The sequence below is a fragment of the Triticum dicoccoides genome, chromosome 2A, assembly GCF_002162155.2.
Source record: "Triticum dicoccoides isolate Atlit2015 ecotype Zavitan chromosome 2A, WEW_v2.0, whole genome shotgun sequence".
Taxonomy (NCBI): domain Eukaryota; kingdom Viridiplantae; phylum Streptophyta; class Magnoliopsida; order Poales; family Poaceae; genus Triticum; species Triticum dicoccoides.
Genome location: NC_041382.1, coordinates 194,852,403 through 194,872,240, shown reverse-complemented (window position 1 = coordinate 194,872,240; position 19,838 = coordinate 194,852,403). Strand labels below are relative to the sequence as shown.

Here is a 19,838-nt window from a genome sequence, read left to right as displayed (position 1 = left end):
TCTCAGAGGGGGCTGATTAGAGGCAAGGACAAAATGTTCATTTTCACTGTGGGACCACCTAGTGAAAATGTTACCGAAAGATAGAGCTCGATGAGACAAAAAAGTAAGTGCTGGTTTCACCTCAATCGGAGTTACGGTTGAAAAGTTGTGAGGTGTTAAAGATCAGGGATCAATCTATGAATAAACTTCAGAAAATAGGCCCCTGGTGGAAAAACTGAAAACGCCTTCCGGCAGTTTAGGTTTTCTGAAAAGGAAAACGCATTCAGAGCCATAGTAGAGAGAAATATGTTTCCCTTAACAAAAAACACACTTTAGCCAAAGAAGGAAAGAAATACGTTTTCAGGAATGACACCGGAATACGTGTCCACTTGACACGTCAGCGGAGGCGCCTAGGCCACTGACCGGCCGGGCCCTGGGGACAAGGGCACGGGTGCTCGTCCTCTTCTTCCTCCCGCTGCGCCCCGACGGAAACAGAGGAGGCAAGGAGTGGGGCCGCGATGCCGGCGATGGCCTGGCCGGCTCAGTCCACCTCAGGCCAAGGCGCGAGCACTGGTGGCTTCAGGGCAGAGTGCCGCACCCGTTCCGGGGGGAAAGAGGCACCGGAGATGAGCGGGAGAGACGGCGCCGTGAGGGGAACAGAGAGGCACCGTCGGCGATGGTGGAGATTAGCGCGAGGCTCTGGTGGCTCTGGCGACAAACGGAGGAGGTGGGGAGGCTCAAGGATGTGTGGGGAGTGCGTTGGCGGCGTCGGGAGAGATGGAGGAGCTCCGGATGGCTTGGTTGAGGTGGAGGCCGGGAGGTGCGGGTGTCGGCCGGACTCGGGGCACGCGGACATGGTGCTCTCCGGCGATGAACAAGGAGTAGGGGCGACTCGTGGAGACGAGGGAAAGCTCTTGGACAGCTCGGGAGGAGAGGAGAGGGGCTAGGTTCACCAGAACCGAGGAGGAACCGAGGCGACCATGGCGATCTTCGGTGAAGAGAAGAGGAACCGAGGACTCTGGTGGGCTAGGGAGGCAAATGAGGAGTGGATGAGCTGCGGGAGGGCTCGGGGCACGCTTATATAGCCGAGGGGAGGGCTCTACAGCAACGCTAGCGAGCTTGTGCAGTGCTCTAGTATTGGACAGAGGCTGTGCATGGCACAGGCATGGCGTTTGCGACGCATTGAAAGCGAACCACGATGAGGCAGCGATGCAGTGAGATACAGTCAATCACGGGGAAGCTCCAGGACATGGTTGGACATCAAGACGAGGAGGGAGGAGACGAGCACAGTGGCCGGACCGAGCCAGAGCTTGCAATGTGTGTGACGCCAGCGTGATCACCACGGGCACTGGTGCAAATTGCACGTTCTGGCCGGGCTACCATGTCCAGTAGATAGACCATCGTGTAATCAGTCAAAATGAGGAAATAAATTCGTCCAGGTGCAAAGAAGAGATTTGCACCTAGCGCCAAGTAAATCAACAGGAAGGTGCTTGTAACATGTTGTGGTGACACCAGCTTTGTAACGTGTTAAATAATTTGTCTGGTGATGATCACACACTATGGTGATTAAGATGGCAAAGTTTCAGCTCAAGAAAGGGAGTTTAGCTAGTGGTTGCTGTAGAAACGACCAAACTGGACATAAATACAAAACATGAAGTAGCACTCACATATCAATTGGGATTGAGTTGAATTTGGGAATGGCCCAATGATTTGAAGATATGAAGATTCCCAAAAAGTTTCAGGCCATTTGGATGAGCCAAAATAACACTTGCTTCATATAGCTTTGCTCTGGACAGAAACTTGGAAACATTGCACAGGGCAAATGGATTACCTAATTGAGCTAAAACTTGGTGGAGGGAGTTGATATAGGTAGAAGTTTGTCCTGGTAAAGTTTCAGCTCAATTGAAGCAATATAAAATATAGTTGCTTCACAAACTGAAAATCTGACCAGAAACCAAGATTTGGAGCTGGGATCACATAGATGAGTTACATGAGCTCAAATTTGGTGGAGAGTCATGATTTGATCATATAGAGGACCTTGCAAAATTTCAGCTCATTTGGATATCCCTAGCTTGTACTTCCTTCACAATTACTTCCCTCAGACAGGAACTTTGAAAATTTGCTCAGGAATATTTACTAAGCAAATTGAGTTGAATTTTGGCATGCGGAAATTATTTGGATAGGAAAAGATGTCCAAGAGGTTGGGTTCAATCAATCAAATATAAATAGCACTTCCTTTGCAAAGTGCCATTTAAGGCAGAATAGGAAAAGAATTATTGGACGAGTATTTTTGAACATGGCAAGGAAATGTTTTGACATATTTGAACCGTATAGGACCCAAGCAATTTATGAGAATTATTTGAGAATTTTTGAAGTGACATAAATATAGGTTGCTTGACAACCTAGGGTTTTAAAGGGTTATTCCTTTATCAGAAAAGGATTATTCCCAATAAAAAGAATATTGGGTTAGGTCAAGGATGGAAATGACATGATCTTGGGATGATGATGAGGGTGACAAGCCACTATAAAACCTAGGAACACATGATCTTCCTAAGTTTCAGAACCACACAACCACGGAAAAGCAAATCAAAACAGGAAATCCTAGAAAATTAAAGGAAAAGAAAAGGGCAAAAATCCAGGCTATTACAGCTGGTTGATTGGATTATGCGTGAAGTTACAAGGGGTGTGAACCCTTGTCCCAAAGGAGGGGGGTGGCTTATATAGAGTGCGCCAGGACCCCAGCCATCCCCCGTTACATAGGGTTCAATGTACATAAAGAGGGGACGTTACTGGTAATGTTAGCATTAAAGTGATATAAATGACCCTTAAGACTACAGAGTGAATGCCCGACCGTTGCCATCCAGAGTGACCTTAGATCTTCCGTACTCCGAGTGGTTCTGATGTGGTCGAATGATTATATCTTGGTTGAATGGAATTGGGTTATCCGAGTGGAACTCATGGTCGAGTGGGTTGCATCTTGAGGTGATTCTGATACGTCTCCAACATATCTATAATTTATGAAGTATTCATGCTATTATATTATCAACCTTGGATGTTTTATATGCATTTATATGCTATTTTATATGGTTTTTGGGACTAACCTATTAACCTAGAGCCCAGTGTCAGTTTTTGTTTTTTCCTTGTTTTTGAGTTTTATAGAAAAGGAATATCAAACGGAGTCCAATTGACGTGCCAATTTTTGACCATTTTTTATGGACCAAAAGAAGACCCCGGAGTAAAAGAGTTGGGCCAGAAGAGTCCCGGGCTATCCATGAGGGTGGGGGGCGCACCCACCCCCCTGGGCATGGGCCCCTGCCTCGTGGACGCCTCGGGCACCTCCTTGACGTGAGACTGACGCCAAAAATTCCTATAAATACAGAAACCTCGGAAAATTAACCTAGATTGGGAGTTCAGCCGCCAGAAGCCTTCGTAGCCACTGAAAACCAATCTAGGCCATCTCTGGCACCCTGCCGGAGGGGGCCATCATCAACGAAGGGCATGGAGGAGGATCCCGGAGGGGCCATCATCACCATGAAGGCCAAGGACTAGAGGATGAACCTCTCCCCATCCAGGGGGAGGCCATGGAGGAGGAAGTTCAAGGGGGAGAACCTCTCCTCCTCTCTCTTGGTGGCACCGGAGTGCCATCGAGAGGGAATCATCGTCGCGGTGATCGTCTTCATCAACATCACCATCATGATCACCAGCATCATCTCTTTTACGCGGTCCACTCTCCCGCACCCCGCTGTAAGCCCTACTTGAACATGGTTCTTTATGCCACATATTATGATCCAATGATGTGTTGCCATCCTATGATGTTTTGAGTAGATATCTTTTATCTTTGGGTTGATTGATGATCTAGATTGGTATGAGTTGTATGTTTTACTTTGATGTTGTCCTATGGTGCCCTCCGTGTCGCGCAAGCATGAGGGGCTCCCGCTGTAGGGTGTTGCAATACGTTCATGATTTGCTTATAGTGGGTTGGTGATTGACTGAAACACAAACCCGAGTAAGGGGTTGTTGCATATGGGAATAAAGAGGACTTGATGCTTTAATGCTATGGTTGGGTTTTACCTTAATGATCTCTAGTACTCGCTATTTATAATATTTAGTAATATATTCTAACTTCATGATAACAGCACCTACTTTTATATTTTAGCTCTCCGATATAATACAAAGTTATCCTCTTCATACCCACAACCAATTTTATTTCTCGTTGCTAGTTGGAAGCAAACGTTTGGTGTACGTAGAGTCGTATCAGTGGTAGATAGGGCTTGAGAGAATATTGATCTGACCTTTAGCTCCTTGTGGGTTCGACACTCCATACTTATCACTTCCACCTTTGGAAATTGCTACGATGATTCCTTGCACTTGGGGATTATCAAGTTCTTTTCTGGCGCCGTTGCCGGGGAGCAATAGCGTGGGGTTGATATTCTCGTGTGTGCTTGTTTGCTTTCTTCACTAAGTGGATTTTTTTTACTTTTTTTGTTTCTGTTTAGTTGTGGGTGAAACATACAAAAAAATTTAAAAGAATGAAAATACCAAAAAAAATTACTTGCCTCTCATGCCTAAAAAGTTTTTCAAAAAGAGAAGTGATTGGAAAGTTATGCATTGAAGAAGTGAGGGCCGACCTTGAGCACTTGTGTTCATGCTCACGGAAACAATGTAGAATTTTTCATGAAAGTTTCTCTGTAAAATAATGTGCCAAGCTTTGGTTTTAGGATGATTAGATTCCTTGTTTACTATGTGCAGAACAAAAACAGAAACTTTGGCTGTAGCGCGTGATTTTACATTTTTTTACTGCGAAGTCAAATGGGTCTGAAACGTTTTGCAAATTACTTCTGTGTAAATGTTTGAAATTGTAAAATTTATTTCATAATTTTTGGAGTTACATAAGTTTACTGAACCTTCAGATTACTACAGACTGTCCTGTTTTAGACAGATTCTGTTTTTCGTGTGTTGTTTGCTTATTTTGATGAATCTATGGGTAGTATCAGGGAGTATGAACCATGGTGAAGTTGGAATATAGTAGATATAGTTCTAATATGAAATTGGAATGAGCTTGAAACAGTACCTAAAGGTAGTGATTTTCTTTATTATACTAACGGATCTCACAAAGTTTTTGTTAAAGTTTTTTGTGGATGAAGTGTTCGAAGAACGAGGAGTTACCGATGTGAGAAGAATAAAGAGAGGCAAGAGCTCAAGCTTGGGGATGACCAAGGCACCCCAAGTAAATATTCTAAGGATACTCAAGCATCTAATCTTGGGGATGCCCCGGTTGGCACCCCATCTTTCTTTTTCAACAATTATCGGTATACCTTGGTTTTTGTTTCATTCACATGATTTGTGTCCTTTGTTCTTCCTTTATGAACCATGATAGTATGAGATAGCCCTTCATTGATTTATAGAATGCTTCATGTGCTTCACTTATATCTTTTAAGTATGATCTTATAGAATTGCTCTTTGTGCTTCACTTAAATCTTTTGAGTATGGTTTTATAGAATGCTTTGTGTGCTTCACTTATACATTTTGAGCTTGGACATTGGTTAGTTTATATTAATTGTAGAAAGCTCCATGAACTTCACTTATATCTTTTGGAGTATGAATAATACTATCATCTAAAGCGGGTTTGGAAGAGTGCAACTCTAGGAACTAGTGATCCCGCTATTCCGAATGAGAAGAATTTTGCTTATGTGGAGAGTAGAAAAATTTCTATGCTTGTAGATCATGAAAAGAATGCTTTATGTGATGGTTATATTGTTTAAATCATTCATGATGCTACTGAAACTTATTATGAGGGAGGAATACATGCTTGTAGGAGTGCAATAATGTCAAGTTTTTCTCTCTATGTGCTTAAAGTTTTGATGTTATACTTGTTTTTCCTTCCTATGCTAGTTGATTCTTGTTCCTATAAATTGTGTTCTCACAAAATCCCTAGGCACAGGAAGTGGGTTAGGTTTAAATTTGCTAGTCATATTCTTCATGATGCTCTCTTTATGTTTCAATTCTTATCTTTTATGTGAGCATCATTGAAATCATCATGCCTAGCTAAAAGGCATTAAAGAAAAGCGCTTGTTGGGAGACAACCCAATATTTACCCTTAATCTTTTTGTGTGTTCTCATTATTAAGCTACTGTATTAATCATGTATTATATTTTTGTTTCAATAAAGTGCCAAGTAAGACCTTTGGGAAGACTTGGGTGAAAGTTAATGTGATCTTGCTGTAAAAAACAGAAACTTTGCGCTCACGAGATTAGCTGCCATTTTTTGTATAAGAGTGCTTTGGTGCTGATTCTTTTTGAAAAGTATTAATAGACAAATTCCTCATGTCCACCAATTTATTTCATAATTTTTTGAGTAGCAGAAGTATGGTTAGTGTTCAGATCATTACAGACTGTTCTGTTTCTAACAGATTCTGTTTTCATTGCATAGTTTGCTTGTTTTATAGTTTCTATGACTTATATTCCTCAATATAAATTGTAGAAATGATAAGGTACAGTAGGCATTGTGTTATGAACCTTGTTTTTGACAGTACCAAAGTGAATTGTTTACTCTTTATCATACTAACCTATCTCACGAAGTTCCATTAAGTTTTGTGTGATTGAAGTTTTCAAGCTTTGGGTGAGATATCGATATGAGGAGAATAAGGAGTGGAAAGACCCTAAGCTTGGGGATGCCCGAGGCACCCCAAGATAATATTCAAGGAATAATCAAGCGCCTAAGCTTCGGGATGCCCCGGAAGGCATCCCCTCTTTCGTCTTCAAAACTATCGGTATACCTTACTCGGAGCTATATTTTTATTCGTCACATGATATGTGTTTTGCTTGGAGCGTATTTTCAATTTTACTTGCTGTTTGAATAAAATCATTGGATCTGAAATATTAAATGAAAAGGAATCCTCCCATGGCTAGTTAATTATTTGACTACTCAGTGTCCTTCACTATTATCTTTTGGAGTAGTTTGTCATTTACTCACGTGCTTCACGTATATCCTATGAGTAAATAGTTGAATAATTTAATATCATAAATCTGAATTTATATATGTTTCATATGCTTATACCATGGGGAGTAATGACTTCACATAGAATAAGTATAGGTAGTAAACTTATTGAAAGTTAGCAAACGTAGAATTGGTCACTTGAACAATTGATGAAAGAATATTGAAGGAAGAGAGATTTCACATATAAATATATTATCTTGGACATATTTTGTAACTGTGAGCACTCATTAAAATATGACATGCTAAAAGGTTGATGTCGGACAAGGAAGATAACGTAATGGGTTATGTTTTCTTATATCCGAAATAAAGTATATTGTCTTGGATCATCCAACATGTTGAGCTTGCTTTTCCCCCCCACACTAGCCAAATTCTTTGCACCAAGTAGAGATACTACTTGTGCTTCCAAACATTCCTTAAACCAGTTTTGCCATGAGAGTCCACCATACCTACCTATGGATTGAGTAAGATCCTTCAAGTAAGTTGTCATCGGTGCATGCAATAAAAATTGCCTTCTAAATATGTATGATCTATTAATGTGGAGAAAATAAGCTTTATACGATCTTGTGATGTGGAAGAAATAAAAGCGACGGGCTACATAATAAAGGTCCATATCACAAGTGGCAATATAAAGTGACATTCTTTTGCATTGAGATTTTGCGCATCCAACCATAAAAGCGCGTGACAACCTCTGCTTCCCTCTGGGAAGGGCCTATCTTTTACTTTTATCTTCTACCTTATGCAAGAGTCATGGTGATCTTCACCTTTCCTTTTTACATTTTATCCTTTAGCAAGCACATTTGTTGGAAAGATCCTGATATATATATCCAATTGGATGTAAGTTATCATGAACTATTATTGTTGACATTACCCTTGAGGTAAAAGATGGGAGGCGAATCTATAAGCCCCTATCTTTCTCTATGTCCAATTAAAACTTTGAACCCATAAATATCACGTGAGTGTTAGCAATTGTGAAAGACTAAATGATAGTTGAGTATGTGGATTTTGCTAAATCAAAGCTTTGACATAGACCCTTCCTGAAAATAAGATGAATTGCAATTGTTTGATGACTGAGAATATAGTTTGTTAGTTTCAAGAAAGTTTATGATCTATACTTTAATATGTGAATAGTTTGTTACTTGATCATGAAAAGTTTTATGAAGATGAGCTACTGTTATGATATATAATGATTCTATAAAAAGTGATTGAAACTATCATTGAAGAAACTTATGCACTTGCTAGCATTCACACTTCATAAATTATTTCTTTTATCATTTACCTACTCGAGGACGAGCAGGAATTAAGCTTGGGGACGCTGATACTTCACCAACGTATCTATAATTTATGAAGTATTTTATATGGTTTTTGGGACTAACCTATTAACCTAGAGCCCAAGCCCAGTTTCAGTTTTTTCCTTGTTTTTGAGTTTTACAGAAAAGAAATATCAAACGGAGTCCAATTGACGTGCCAATTTTTGACGATTTTTTATGGACCAAAAGAAGACCCCAGAGTAAAAGAGTTGGGCCAGAAGAGTCCCGGGTTGTCCACGAGGGTGGGGGCGCGCCCACCCCCTGGGCGTGGGCCCCTGCCTCGTGGACGCCTCGAGCACCTCCTTGACGTGAGACCGACGCCAAAAATTCCTATAAATATAGAAACCTCAGAAAATTAACCTAGATCGGGAGTTTCGCTGCCAGAAGCCTCCGTAGCGACCGAAAATTAATCTAGGCCATCTCTGGCACCCTGCTGGAGGGGGCCATCATCACCGGAGGGCATGGAGGAGGATCCCAGAGGGGCCATCATCACCATGAAGGCCAAGGACCAGAGGAGGAACCTCTCCCCATCCAGGGGGAGGCCATGGAGGAGGAAGTTCAAGGGGGAGAACCTCTCCTCCTCTCTCTTGGTGGCACCGGAGTGCCATTGAGAGGGGAATCATCGCCGCGGTGATCTTCTTCATCAACATCGCCATCATCATCACCATCATCATCTCTTTTAAGCGGTCCACTCTCCCGCACCCCGCTGTAATCCCTACTTGAACATGGTTCTTTATGCCACATATTATGATCCAATGATGCGTTGCCATCCTATGATGTTTTGAGTAGATATCTTTTGTCTTTGGGTTGATTGATGATCTAGATTGGTATGAGTTGTATGTTTTACTTTGATGTTGTCCTATGGTGCCCTCCGTCTCGTGCAAGCGTGAGGGGTTCCCATTGTAGGGTGTTGCAATACGTTCATGATTTGCTTATAGTGGGTTGGTGAGTGACTGAAACACAAACCCGAGTAAGGGGGTTGTTGCGTATGGGAATAAAGAGGACCTTATGCTTTAATGCTATGGTTGGGTTCTACCTTAATGATCTCTAGTAGTTGTGGATGCTTGCTAGAGTTCCAATCATAAGTGCATATGATCCAAGTAGAGAAAGTATGTTAGCTTATGCCTCTCCCTCATACGAAACTGCAATAGTGATTACCGGTCTTGTTAACGATTGCCTAGGACAATTCCGCACACCGATCCACCATTATTCCACACTCGCTATTTATAATATTTAGTAATATATTCTAACTTCATGATAACAGCACCTACTTCTATATTTTAGCTCTCCGATATCATACAAAGTTATCCTCTTCATACCCATAACCTAGTTTTATTTCTCGTTGCTAGTTGGAAGCAAACGTTCAGTGTACGTAGAGTCGTATCAGTGGCAGATAGGGCTTGAGTGAATATTGATCTTACCTTTAGCTCCTTGTGGGTTCGACACTCCATACTTATCACTTCCACCTTTGGAAATTGCTACGATGATTCTTTGCACTTGGGGATTATCATATTCCAGTCGGTAGAATTTGATGTCCTTTGAATGTCTTCGATTGTAGGGCAGTGTCCTTGGGAAGGGTGCTTAGACCAGGTCTATTGCCCTATCCTAGGTACATGTCATCGTCACGGGCAGCGGGGGAGGGGGATATCATACGGAAACCAACATTCAGTGGAAACCAGTGAAAACCACGAGAAAAAGATGTTTTGAAGTTTAAAAAAATCAAAAAATGCGGGATGTTAAGACGATGATGTTTTATTTGTTGGGGATCGTAGCAGAAATTTAAAATTTTCTACGCATCACCAAGATCAATCTATGGAGTAATCTAGCAACGAGGGGAAGGGGAGTGCATCTACATACCCTTGTAGATTGCTAAGCGGAAGCGTTGCAAGAAAGCGGTTGGTGGAGTCATACACGCAGCGATTCAGATCGCGGTCGATTCCGATCTAAGCACCGAACAACTGCGCCTCCGCGTTCAACACACGTACAGCCCGGTGACGTCTCCCGTGCCTTGATCCAGCAAGGAGAGAGGGAGAGGTTGGGGAAGACTCCGTCCAGCAGCAGCACGATGGCGTGGTGATGGTGGAGGAGCGCGGGACTCCAGCAGGGCTTCGCCAAGCACTACGAGAGACGAGGAGGGAGAGAGATCGGGCTGCGCCAAGAGGGAGATCTAAATCGTGTGTTGGGCAGCCCCATACCTCAAGTATATATAGGGGAAGCAGAGGGGCTGCGCCCCCATCTAGGGTTCCATCCCTAGGGGTGGAGGCAGCCCCCAAAACCCATCTAGGGTGCGGCCAAGGGGGGAAGAGAGGGGGGCGCCCCAGGGTGGGCCTTAAGGCCCATCTGGTCCTAGGGTTTGCCCCCTTCCCACTCTCCATGTGCCTTGGGCCTTGGTGGGGGGCGCACCAGACCACCTGGGGCTGGTCCCCTCCCACACTTGGCCCACGCAGCCTTCTGGGGCTGGTGGCCCCACCTGGTGGACCCCCGGGACCCTCCCGGTGGTCCCGGTACGTTACCGATAGCACTCGAATCTTTACCTCCGGACCGTTCCAGAACTCCTCGTGACGTCTGGGATCTCATCCGGGATTCCGAACAACATTCGGTAACAGCGTACATACTTTCCCTATAACCCTAGCGTCATCGAAGCTTAAGTGTGTAGACCCTACGGGCTCGGGAGTCATGCAGACATGGCCGAGACAACTCTCCGGTCAATAACCAACAGCGGGATCTGGATACCCATGTTGGCTCCCACATGCTCCACGATGATCTCATCGAATGAACCACGATGTCAAGGATTCAATCAATCCCGTATACAATTCCCTTTGTCTATCGGTACGATACTTGCCCGAGATTCGATCGTTGGTATCCCGATACCTCGTTCAATCTCGTTCCCGGCAAGTCTCTTTACTCGTTCCATAACACATCATCCCGTGATCAACTCCTTGGTCACATTGTGCACATTATGATGATGTCCTACCGAGTGGGCCCAGAGATACCTCTCCGTTACATGGAGTGACAAATCCCAGTCTCGATTCGTGCCAACCCAACAAACACTTTCGGAGATACCCACAGTGCATCTTTATAGCCACCCAGTTACGTTGTGACATTTGGTACACCCAAAGCATTCCTACGGTATCCAGGATTTGCGCAATCTCATGGTTTAAGGAAATGATACTTGACATTAGAAAACCTTTAGCATACGAACTACACGATCTTGTGCTAGGCTTAGGATTGGGTCTTGTCCATCACATCATTCTCCTAATGATGTGATCCCATCATCAACGACATCCAATGTCCATGGTCAAGAAACCGTAACCATCTATTGATCAACGAGCTAGTCAACTAGAGGCTTACTAGGGACATGGTGTTGTCTATGTATCCACACATGTATCTGAGTTTCCTATCAATCCAATTCTAGCATGGATAATAAACGATTATCATGAACAAGGAAATATAATAATAACTAATTTATTATTTCCTCTAGGGCATATTTCCAACATTATTGGCACACAAAAATTCAAGTTGAAACACATTAAGAGATGTGAGCTATGAAAAAGAAAAAATCAGTGTTGAATAGTGCCAAATATTAATGTCACTATTCAGGGCGGAATTTGTCTTTTTCATAGCTCACATCTCGTAATGTTTTTCAACTTGAAATTTTGTGTCGCAATAAAGCATCACCTTCTTAACATGCCACATTTTTTTCTTCAGATTTTTATGAAACTTTAAAATATGGTTTCCACGAAGTTTTCATTGAATATCGGCTTTCGTGAGTGTACCATGTTCTATTTGAAAACATTTCATGAGAAGAATCTCGGTTTTTAAATCCCCGTAAATCCAAAACTAAGCTGAAAATCGTGAAACCTGCCATGGTGTCATGAATCGCACTTATATTTAGAGGAATTTTTTTCGTCCATTGTGGCACAAGTTTTATTACAAGCCTCTTACAAACCGGATCTTCTCTCAAAGAAGCCTCGTGGTTCCGACAGGGAAACGTGTCCCCCTTGTGGGCGAAACGTAATCACTGCCTCTTTTCACCTTGTATTTTCTTCTACGGGCAACATGGAACGACAGGATATTCGTGCTGAAATTTAAACTTATTCATGGTTCATTTTTCCTTTTTATACACTAATTGAGTTTCCTAGGCATTTAATGTCCATAATTCAAATCTAATCTACAAATACATGCTCCAGTTCACCAAAATGGCTAGAAAAATTATACATGTGTCCTTGGGTGCATGTTTAGGTCCCATGCCAGGAATGGGAACGAATTACAACCGTATTGGTGTCATGGCTCATACTCAACATTTCGAATCTCGTTTTTTAAGTCCCCATAAATCCTAAACTCACCAGAAAGTCATCAAAGGTGGCATGGTGTCACGTCATGGCAAATATATGTCGTGGTAAAAACATTGTCCAGTTTGGGCCAAGCTTTATTACAAACCTCTTACAAAAACTAGAGCTTCTCCCAAAGAAGCCTCGTGGTTCTGATAGGGAAACGTGTTCCCCTTGTGGGCGAAACGTAATCACTGCCTCTTTTCACCTTGTATTTTCTTCTACGGGCAACATGGAACCACAGGATATCCGTGCTGAAATTTAAACTTATTCAGGGTTCGTTTGGCCTTTTTATACACTAATTGAGTTTCCTAGGCATTTAATGTCCATAATTCAAATCTGAACTACAAATACATGCTCCAGTTCACCAAAAAGGCTAGAAAAATTATACATGTGTCCTTGGGTGCATGTTTAGGTCTCATGCCAGGAATGGGAACGAATTACAACCGTACCGGTGTCCTGGCTCTTCCTCAAACATTTCGAATCTCAATTTCTAAGTCCCCATAAATCCTAAACTCACCAGAAAGTCATCAAAGGTGGCAAGGTGTCATGTCATGGCACATATATGTTGTGGTAAAAACATTGCCAATTTGGGCCAAGCTTTATTACGAACCTCTGACAAACCGGATCCTGTCGAAGAACCCTCATGGTTTCGATAGGGAAACGTGTCCCCTTGTGGGCCAAACGATAATCACTCCCTCTTCTAGCCTCGTATTTTCTTATACACGTGACACGAAACAACTAGAGATTCGGGCTGAACTTTGAAGTTATTCAGGGTTCGTTTGACCTTTTTTATTCATTAATTGAGTTTGCTAGGCATTTAATGTCCATCATTCAAATTCGAACTACAAATACATGCTCCAGTGCACCAAAATGGCTAGAAAAAACATACATGTTTCCTTGGTGCATGTTTAGGTCCCATGGAACGAATGGGAACGAATTCAACCATCTCGCCGTCCTGGCCTGGCCACAAACATTGCGAATCTCGGTTTTTAAATGCCTGTAAATCCAAAACTCACCAGGAAATCATGAAACTTGGTATGGTGTCACTACATGGTATATATAATTGTCCAATTTGGGAGAAGCTATATTACAAGCCTTTTACAAATCGGAGCATGTCACAACCCTCGTGGTTCCGATAGGGAAACATGCCCCTCTTGTGGGAAAAATGATAATCGATGCCTCTTCTCGCCTTGACCTTTGTTTTCTACAGGCAACATAGAATAACAGGAGTGTCGGGCTGAAATTTGAAACTATTCAGGGTTCGTTTGGCCATTGTATATATATTACTAATTACTAAGTTTACTATGCATTAAATGTAGTCCATAATTCAAATTTGAACTACAACCACATGCTCCAGTGAAGCAAAATGGGTGGGAAATCATACATGTGTCATTGGGTGCATGATTAGGTCTCGTTTAAGGAATGAGAATGAATTACAAACTTGTCATTGTTCTGAAACAATGAGAATCTCGGTTTTTAAATCCCAGTAAATAAAAAAGTCACCCAAAAAACATGAAACTTGGCATGGTTTCATGACATGGCATATATATGCTGTGGTAAGAAAAATCGTCCAGTTTGAGAAGAGGCGTACACATTAGTAGCCAACGAAGTCCTTTTTGAAAAAATCTAACACATTAATATCCCAAAGGTTGTATTATATTTACCGTGTCGAAATTTAACCATACTAGGAGGCGTGCATGCAACTGTTTGATTAGACGGGACGAGCTCGAGAAGTCCGCCGTGAAGCTTTGACTAGACGCGTGCGAGCAGTCTGCCGCGCAGGCTCGATGGGACGCGTGCATCATGTCCACCTCGCAAGCTCGACGGGACACGTGCGAGCAGCAAGGGTGCCCATGCTCAACGGGAAGCGAGCTCTTTGAACTCCATGCACTAGCCGCCGCCCACCTTGCTCACAACTTCTCCATTAATGGGTTAATTAAAGCACCTGGACGGAGGGTGTTTGCTTGTGATCCCATGGCAGCATTTGCTTTGTTCGTGTTTTCAACTAGTATTCCGCCCTAATTTAAATTGCCACATAGGGCGACGGATAATACGACCACAAATAAAATGGCAACGGATAATACGACGACAAATTTACAATGGCACACATAATAATTGTCTTACATATTCTGGATAATTTAGAATGGCACATGCGGCAAAGCCCAGAAGACACGGGGGCAAGAGAAGAAGGAAATTGCAGACAACGATCTGGGTCGCTACTGTCTCTACTCGTCGATGGATCGCCGGGCGGCGAAATCCTCCAGCTCCTTCTTCAATTCCTCATGACTTTGCTTGAAAGCAGCCACGGATTCATCCACCTCCTGCTCGCGCTCGATTCGGAGCTTCCTCAAGCCACCCATCAGTTCCTCGATGACCGCTTTCAGCGTCATCTCTGAGGCACTGCTCTGCTCATGCAGCATCTTCCATCCGGTGGCCTCCTCCTCCTTCTCGACGACCAACTTGAGGAGCTTCGCATTGTCATCCATGAGTTGCTCGACGAGGCTGGTCTCCTTGTTAACCGAGGCATTGCTGATCATGAGCAGCTTCATCAAGCCGTCGACTAGCTCCTGCTACGTAGTGACACCAGCGAGAATGTCGTCATCGCCGGTGAAGGACTTCAGGAACACCGGCTGTCATGATGGCCGACGCCGTGAATGCACTTGTGAGAGCCCTCGCGTTCCCATGAGAGCTTGTTCGAGGGCTCCACGGTGCGCCCGGACATCTCTGCTACGGCTGCGGCTTCGCGGCGGGACCTCTCTAGTGCTTCCACGGCCTTGGTCTTTGCCGCCTGGTTATATGTCCACACTAAACTCCTCCTACCGGTCATGGCGGAACGACTTGACAGAGAAAACTAGTTTTGTGGGTGATGAGGAGAGGAACTGTGACGTAATTTCTAAGTGGGTAGTTTTTATAGCCCGGTGCTAAGTGTGAATACATATTAGTTTGAGAGGTGTGAATAGATTTGCAATTACTTATTGCATTGTAATCAGCAATGTGACGAGAAACAAGGTCAAAATTTATTGATGGCCGAAGGTTGACCACGTGGTTGCTCGCCGTTGAGGCGGCCGCGGCGCGCTCCACTCTGGCGTCCCTGCGCGCGCTTTGCTCACCGTTGAGGCAAAGTCACAATAGCAACTATTAATAATTCTTAATAATTGTCTGACATATTCATGATAATTTAAAATGCCAAATGCGGCAAGGCCCAGAACACTCACGACCTTGATGTGGTCTTCCGACGATGGTCTTCTCGGACTCCATGATCAGCATAGCACCCTTGCGGCCATGTACTCGCAGACGCATGTGTAACTTACTAATCATCGCACACGAGTACTCGCAGACGCATCGTGTGCGATACTCCTAGCCACCGCAAGCAACTAGTTTGCATTTTTCAAAGTTTTTTGTACACACAGAATCGCACATGAACTAACTGTAAAAACCATCTGTGTTGTAAATTCTCATGCAAACAGTTCATCCGAGTCGGCTGTTTGCCACGTATCACACACATCTTGTTAAGCTGAACTATTTCTGTTGCGTTCGCTAATCAAAAATAGTTCGTCCGAGTGAGATGTATGCCCTATATCACACACACCTTGATGTGGCTAACCATTTATGTTGCACTCCCTAATAGAAAGCGGTTCATCGGAGCAAACTGTATGCCGTATATTGCACACACATTGATATGGCTGCCCGTTTCTGTTGTTCTGCCTCATCACAAATAGTTCGAACGGGTTAACCGTGTGGCCTGAATCGCGCGCGCAACTAAAATATGAACCGTGTTTGATGCATCCTCCATCACAAACGTTTTGCACCTTTTTTGACGGTTTTCATACATCACCGTTTGCGATTACTACATCACACATAGTTTCTCGAAGGGTCTCTGATCGTAGTGTCGCGTTAGCAGCATCCTGAAGTAGTGATAGTTCTCGAACCGGTAGGGCCAGCACGCTTAACCATTGTTGACGATCGGTATTATGAGTTTATGTGTTTTGATCTACCGAAGGTTGTTCGAAGTCCTGGATATGATCACGAACATGACGAGGAGTCTCGAAATGGTCGAGACATAAAGATCGATATATTTGTCAGATTCCGGGTTCTGGCAAAACCCTTGAGGTTCGAACACTGGGGTGCACACGAAGATCTCTCCCCCTTTCTAGCTCGCGCACATCATGATCTCACGGCCTAGCTTGACGGACCCAAAGAACAAGAGGACACAAGATTTATACTGGTTCGGGCCACCAATGTGGTGTAATACCCTACTCAAGTGTGGTGTGTGTTGGAGATATGCCCTAGAGGAAATCATGTATGATGATATTTCCTATATGTTTATGAATAAAGATAGTCCTTGGACATTATCAATGATGTGTATCAGCAAGTACGTGACTTTTTTGTGGGACTATGCATCATATGATGACTGTCCTAAAAGGTCCCTAGTCGAAAGGGCTGTGTGGACATGCAGCCAACTAGACTAGTATATGACAAGGTCGATGGCTTGGTCTCACTAGCCATGGAGCATTGGATGCTAACCGGATAATATGGACTTGGAAGGATCTGGTCGGATTCGACGTAGTCGGATCCGAGTCGAGATAAGGTCCGAGTCGGACAGACCCAACTATGAGACGCAACAATATGTCATCTGAGAGTCTCGAGTACAACATATGTTCTATGACCTAAGACCTGAGCTGACGCATGCACTCGGGATGGTGACAGACTTGCTTTGGGCCGACCAAACGCTACTTCGTAACTGGGTAGTTATAAAGGTAGGTTTCGGGTTTGTCCAGAACCATGCTATGAGACGTGGTCGAGCAAGATGGGATTTGCCCCCCCCGATCAGGAGAGATATACTCTGGGCCCCTCGTGTGATCCGACCAGGATAAGCATGACCATGCGACAAGGATTATGTGATAATCCGGTTTGTGGTCGGCATCACTGGAACGAGAAAGAGGTCGGGCTAGCACAAGGATGACAGACTCGCCTTGAGCCCGACAACATATATCGTGTGGCAAAAGGAATGGAAGTGTGATGTACAAGTTCGCCTAACCAGCTTCATAGTCTGTTTGGTGTTCGGCATGCCTTGCTAGAGGCCGCTACCAACTGTGCAGTTCAGAGGTGATCCGAACTGCGACCAAGCCGGCTTGAACCTAAGGGGTCGCGCGTTTAAGGGAAGGAACCTACGAGGTCGGATCCGAGGACACTGGTCGGATGTGATCTGAGCTGTATTCGGATAGTGGCCAAGTAGACTTATGGGCTTTAGGGTTCATGCGAGGCCCAAGTGTTGAGCCCGCGACAGACGCCTATATAAAGTGGAGGTGCCGCACACTCATGCTATTGATCGCTTTGGCGCTGTCACTAGGGTTCGCATGTGTTGCGAATAGACACCTCCACTCGCCGCCGGTTGTGTGATCGGACCCAGCAGTCCGCCGCACGACGTTCCTCCTGCACGCACGGATACCATTAGAGGCGGTGCAGTTGCGCCGCTCCGGCAATCCTGTACATGGGAACCGACGACCGGCTGTGTGAGGGTGATTGGAAAAGGAGGAGACGATCCATGCGGACGCGCTGCCCCAACTCTTCTTCCGCTGCACGGCACTGCGCGTCTAGTGGTAACGAATTGTGATCCATCTCCCGTAGCATGTTCTTGGTTGTTCTGCACGTAGGAAAATTTTAATTTGCAGTCGACTCACCCTACCGTAGAACCCAACAGTGTGGTGGATTGCCTCTTGGGATGAGGATGAACAATTACAAGGGAAGAACAGACTCCTGAGGAGAGGTGTTCTTGTGCTTGGTGGGCTTGTGTGGTTGAGGATGATCTGAATGATCCCTTCCTATGGTGGTGGCTAGTCCTATTTATAGAGGCCCTGGTCCTCTCCCCAAATATTGAGCGGGAAGGGATCCAACAACGGGAAAATTCAAAGGGAGACAACTAGTACAAATTATCCTGACTAAAGGTGGTCTTCGCCTGCTAAAGGCTCTGGTGGTGACGCCGTCTTGGGCTCCACGGTGACCTCCATCCTGCCGTCCTGCTGGTCTTGGTCTCGTTGCACCGATATGGAAACCTTTGCCTGATGCCTCGGGACTCCTCGCCTACGCTTGCCTCTTTAGCACCAAAGAGGAAACAAGGACACTGCGCGCTAGCGCCCGCCTGGCTCCAGTCGTCATGTCTTGCGTCACAGAAACCTCGTGAGGTGTCCCTTGCCTTGATCTCTCCGCCCCTCGCGAGCCGGCCTGGTGAGGCCGCCCCCAAGGAGGTCTTGTGTCGCCCGCCTCGCAAGGGTCTTGAGTGTTTGCTGGTGAAGATGGGTCGTGCAGGGCTGCTGGTGGATCCATGCCGCGGGCCACAGGCAGGCAAGTCCGGGGACCCCTGTTCCCAAGACACCGACAGTAGCCCCGGGCCCAAGGCGCGCTCATACTTGGCTTCGAGGTGAATCCAAGGGGCAAGTGCAGAGCGTCGCGGGCCCCAACAGCCTGCGGCCTCCGTTGATGCGTGGCGATTGATTGGTCGTGGGCGCCTCCGCTTTCCCACGCTGCCTCAGCAACTGCCCGTCTGACAAAAAGGCTGGCGCGGGCAACGCTTGCCTTCATTGTTTTCCTTCGTCTTGCTCCAGATCCCCTTTCTTGCTCCTTGCTTCCAAAATCTCCAGATCTGCTTCAATCCCCTTCTGAGCTTCCGACCAATGGCGCCCCGAAAGGACAATGCCATTTCGCTGCCTGCCTAGTATGAGTTGGCTCTAGACGCGCTCAATGTCTCGGAGAACAACCTTGCTGCCACACGCCTGCTGACGGCGGGGGAGAACAATGAGAAGGGGAAGACCGAGCTTCGGGCTGGTTCCGACGTGCCGGAGGCTTCGAAGAGCTCCTTCTACCCCTTCTTTATGAGCACCGTTGTCGCAGGCCTGGTTCCCCCCTTCTCCGACTTCTTCTAGGCCGTCCTCCGTCATTACAGGTTGCAGGCCCTCCATCTCCATCCCAACTCCGTTCTTCTCTTGTCGATCTTTTCCTTCTACTTTGAGGCATATGTCGTGGTGATGTCATCCATGGCACTACTGCGCCACTTCTTCTTCCTCCGAATCAACGACGGTCACACCTCTGGGTGCGCCAACTTCGTCGCAGCCAGCAAGGCCAACGCGATCTCGAAGGCCGGAAAGAAGGCCGATGGCTTCAGGAGCAAGTGGGTCATGATGGATGCCAAGTGTGTCCACCCGTGGTTGAAGCTGCCGACGGAGAT

The 19,838-nt window shown here is 45.1% G+C and overlaps 1 protein-coding gene across 1 annotated transcript in view; it reads left to right on the top strand.

Moving 5' to 3' along the window:
* Positions 1–19,536, top strand: part of LOC119357777 (equilibrative nucleotide transporter 3-like) — a 165,461-nt gene extending 145,925 nt beyond the window's left edge. Inside the window, exon 11 of the mRNA XM_037624614.1 lies at positions 19,346–19,536. Within this exon, the coding sequence (XP_037480511.1) occupies positions 19,346–19,536 (191 nt within the window). The remainder of the gene's footprint in view (positions 1–19,345) is intronic.
* Positions 19,537–19,838: the final 302 nt, after the last annotated feature.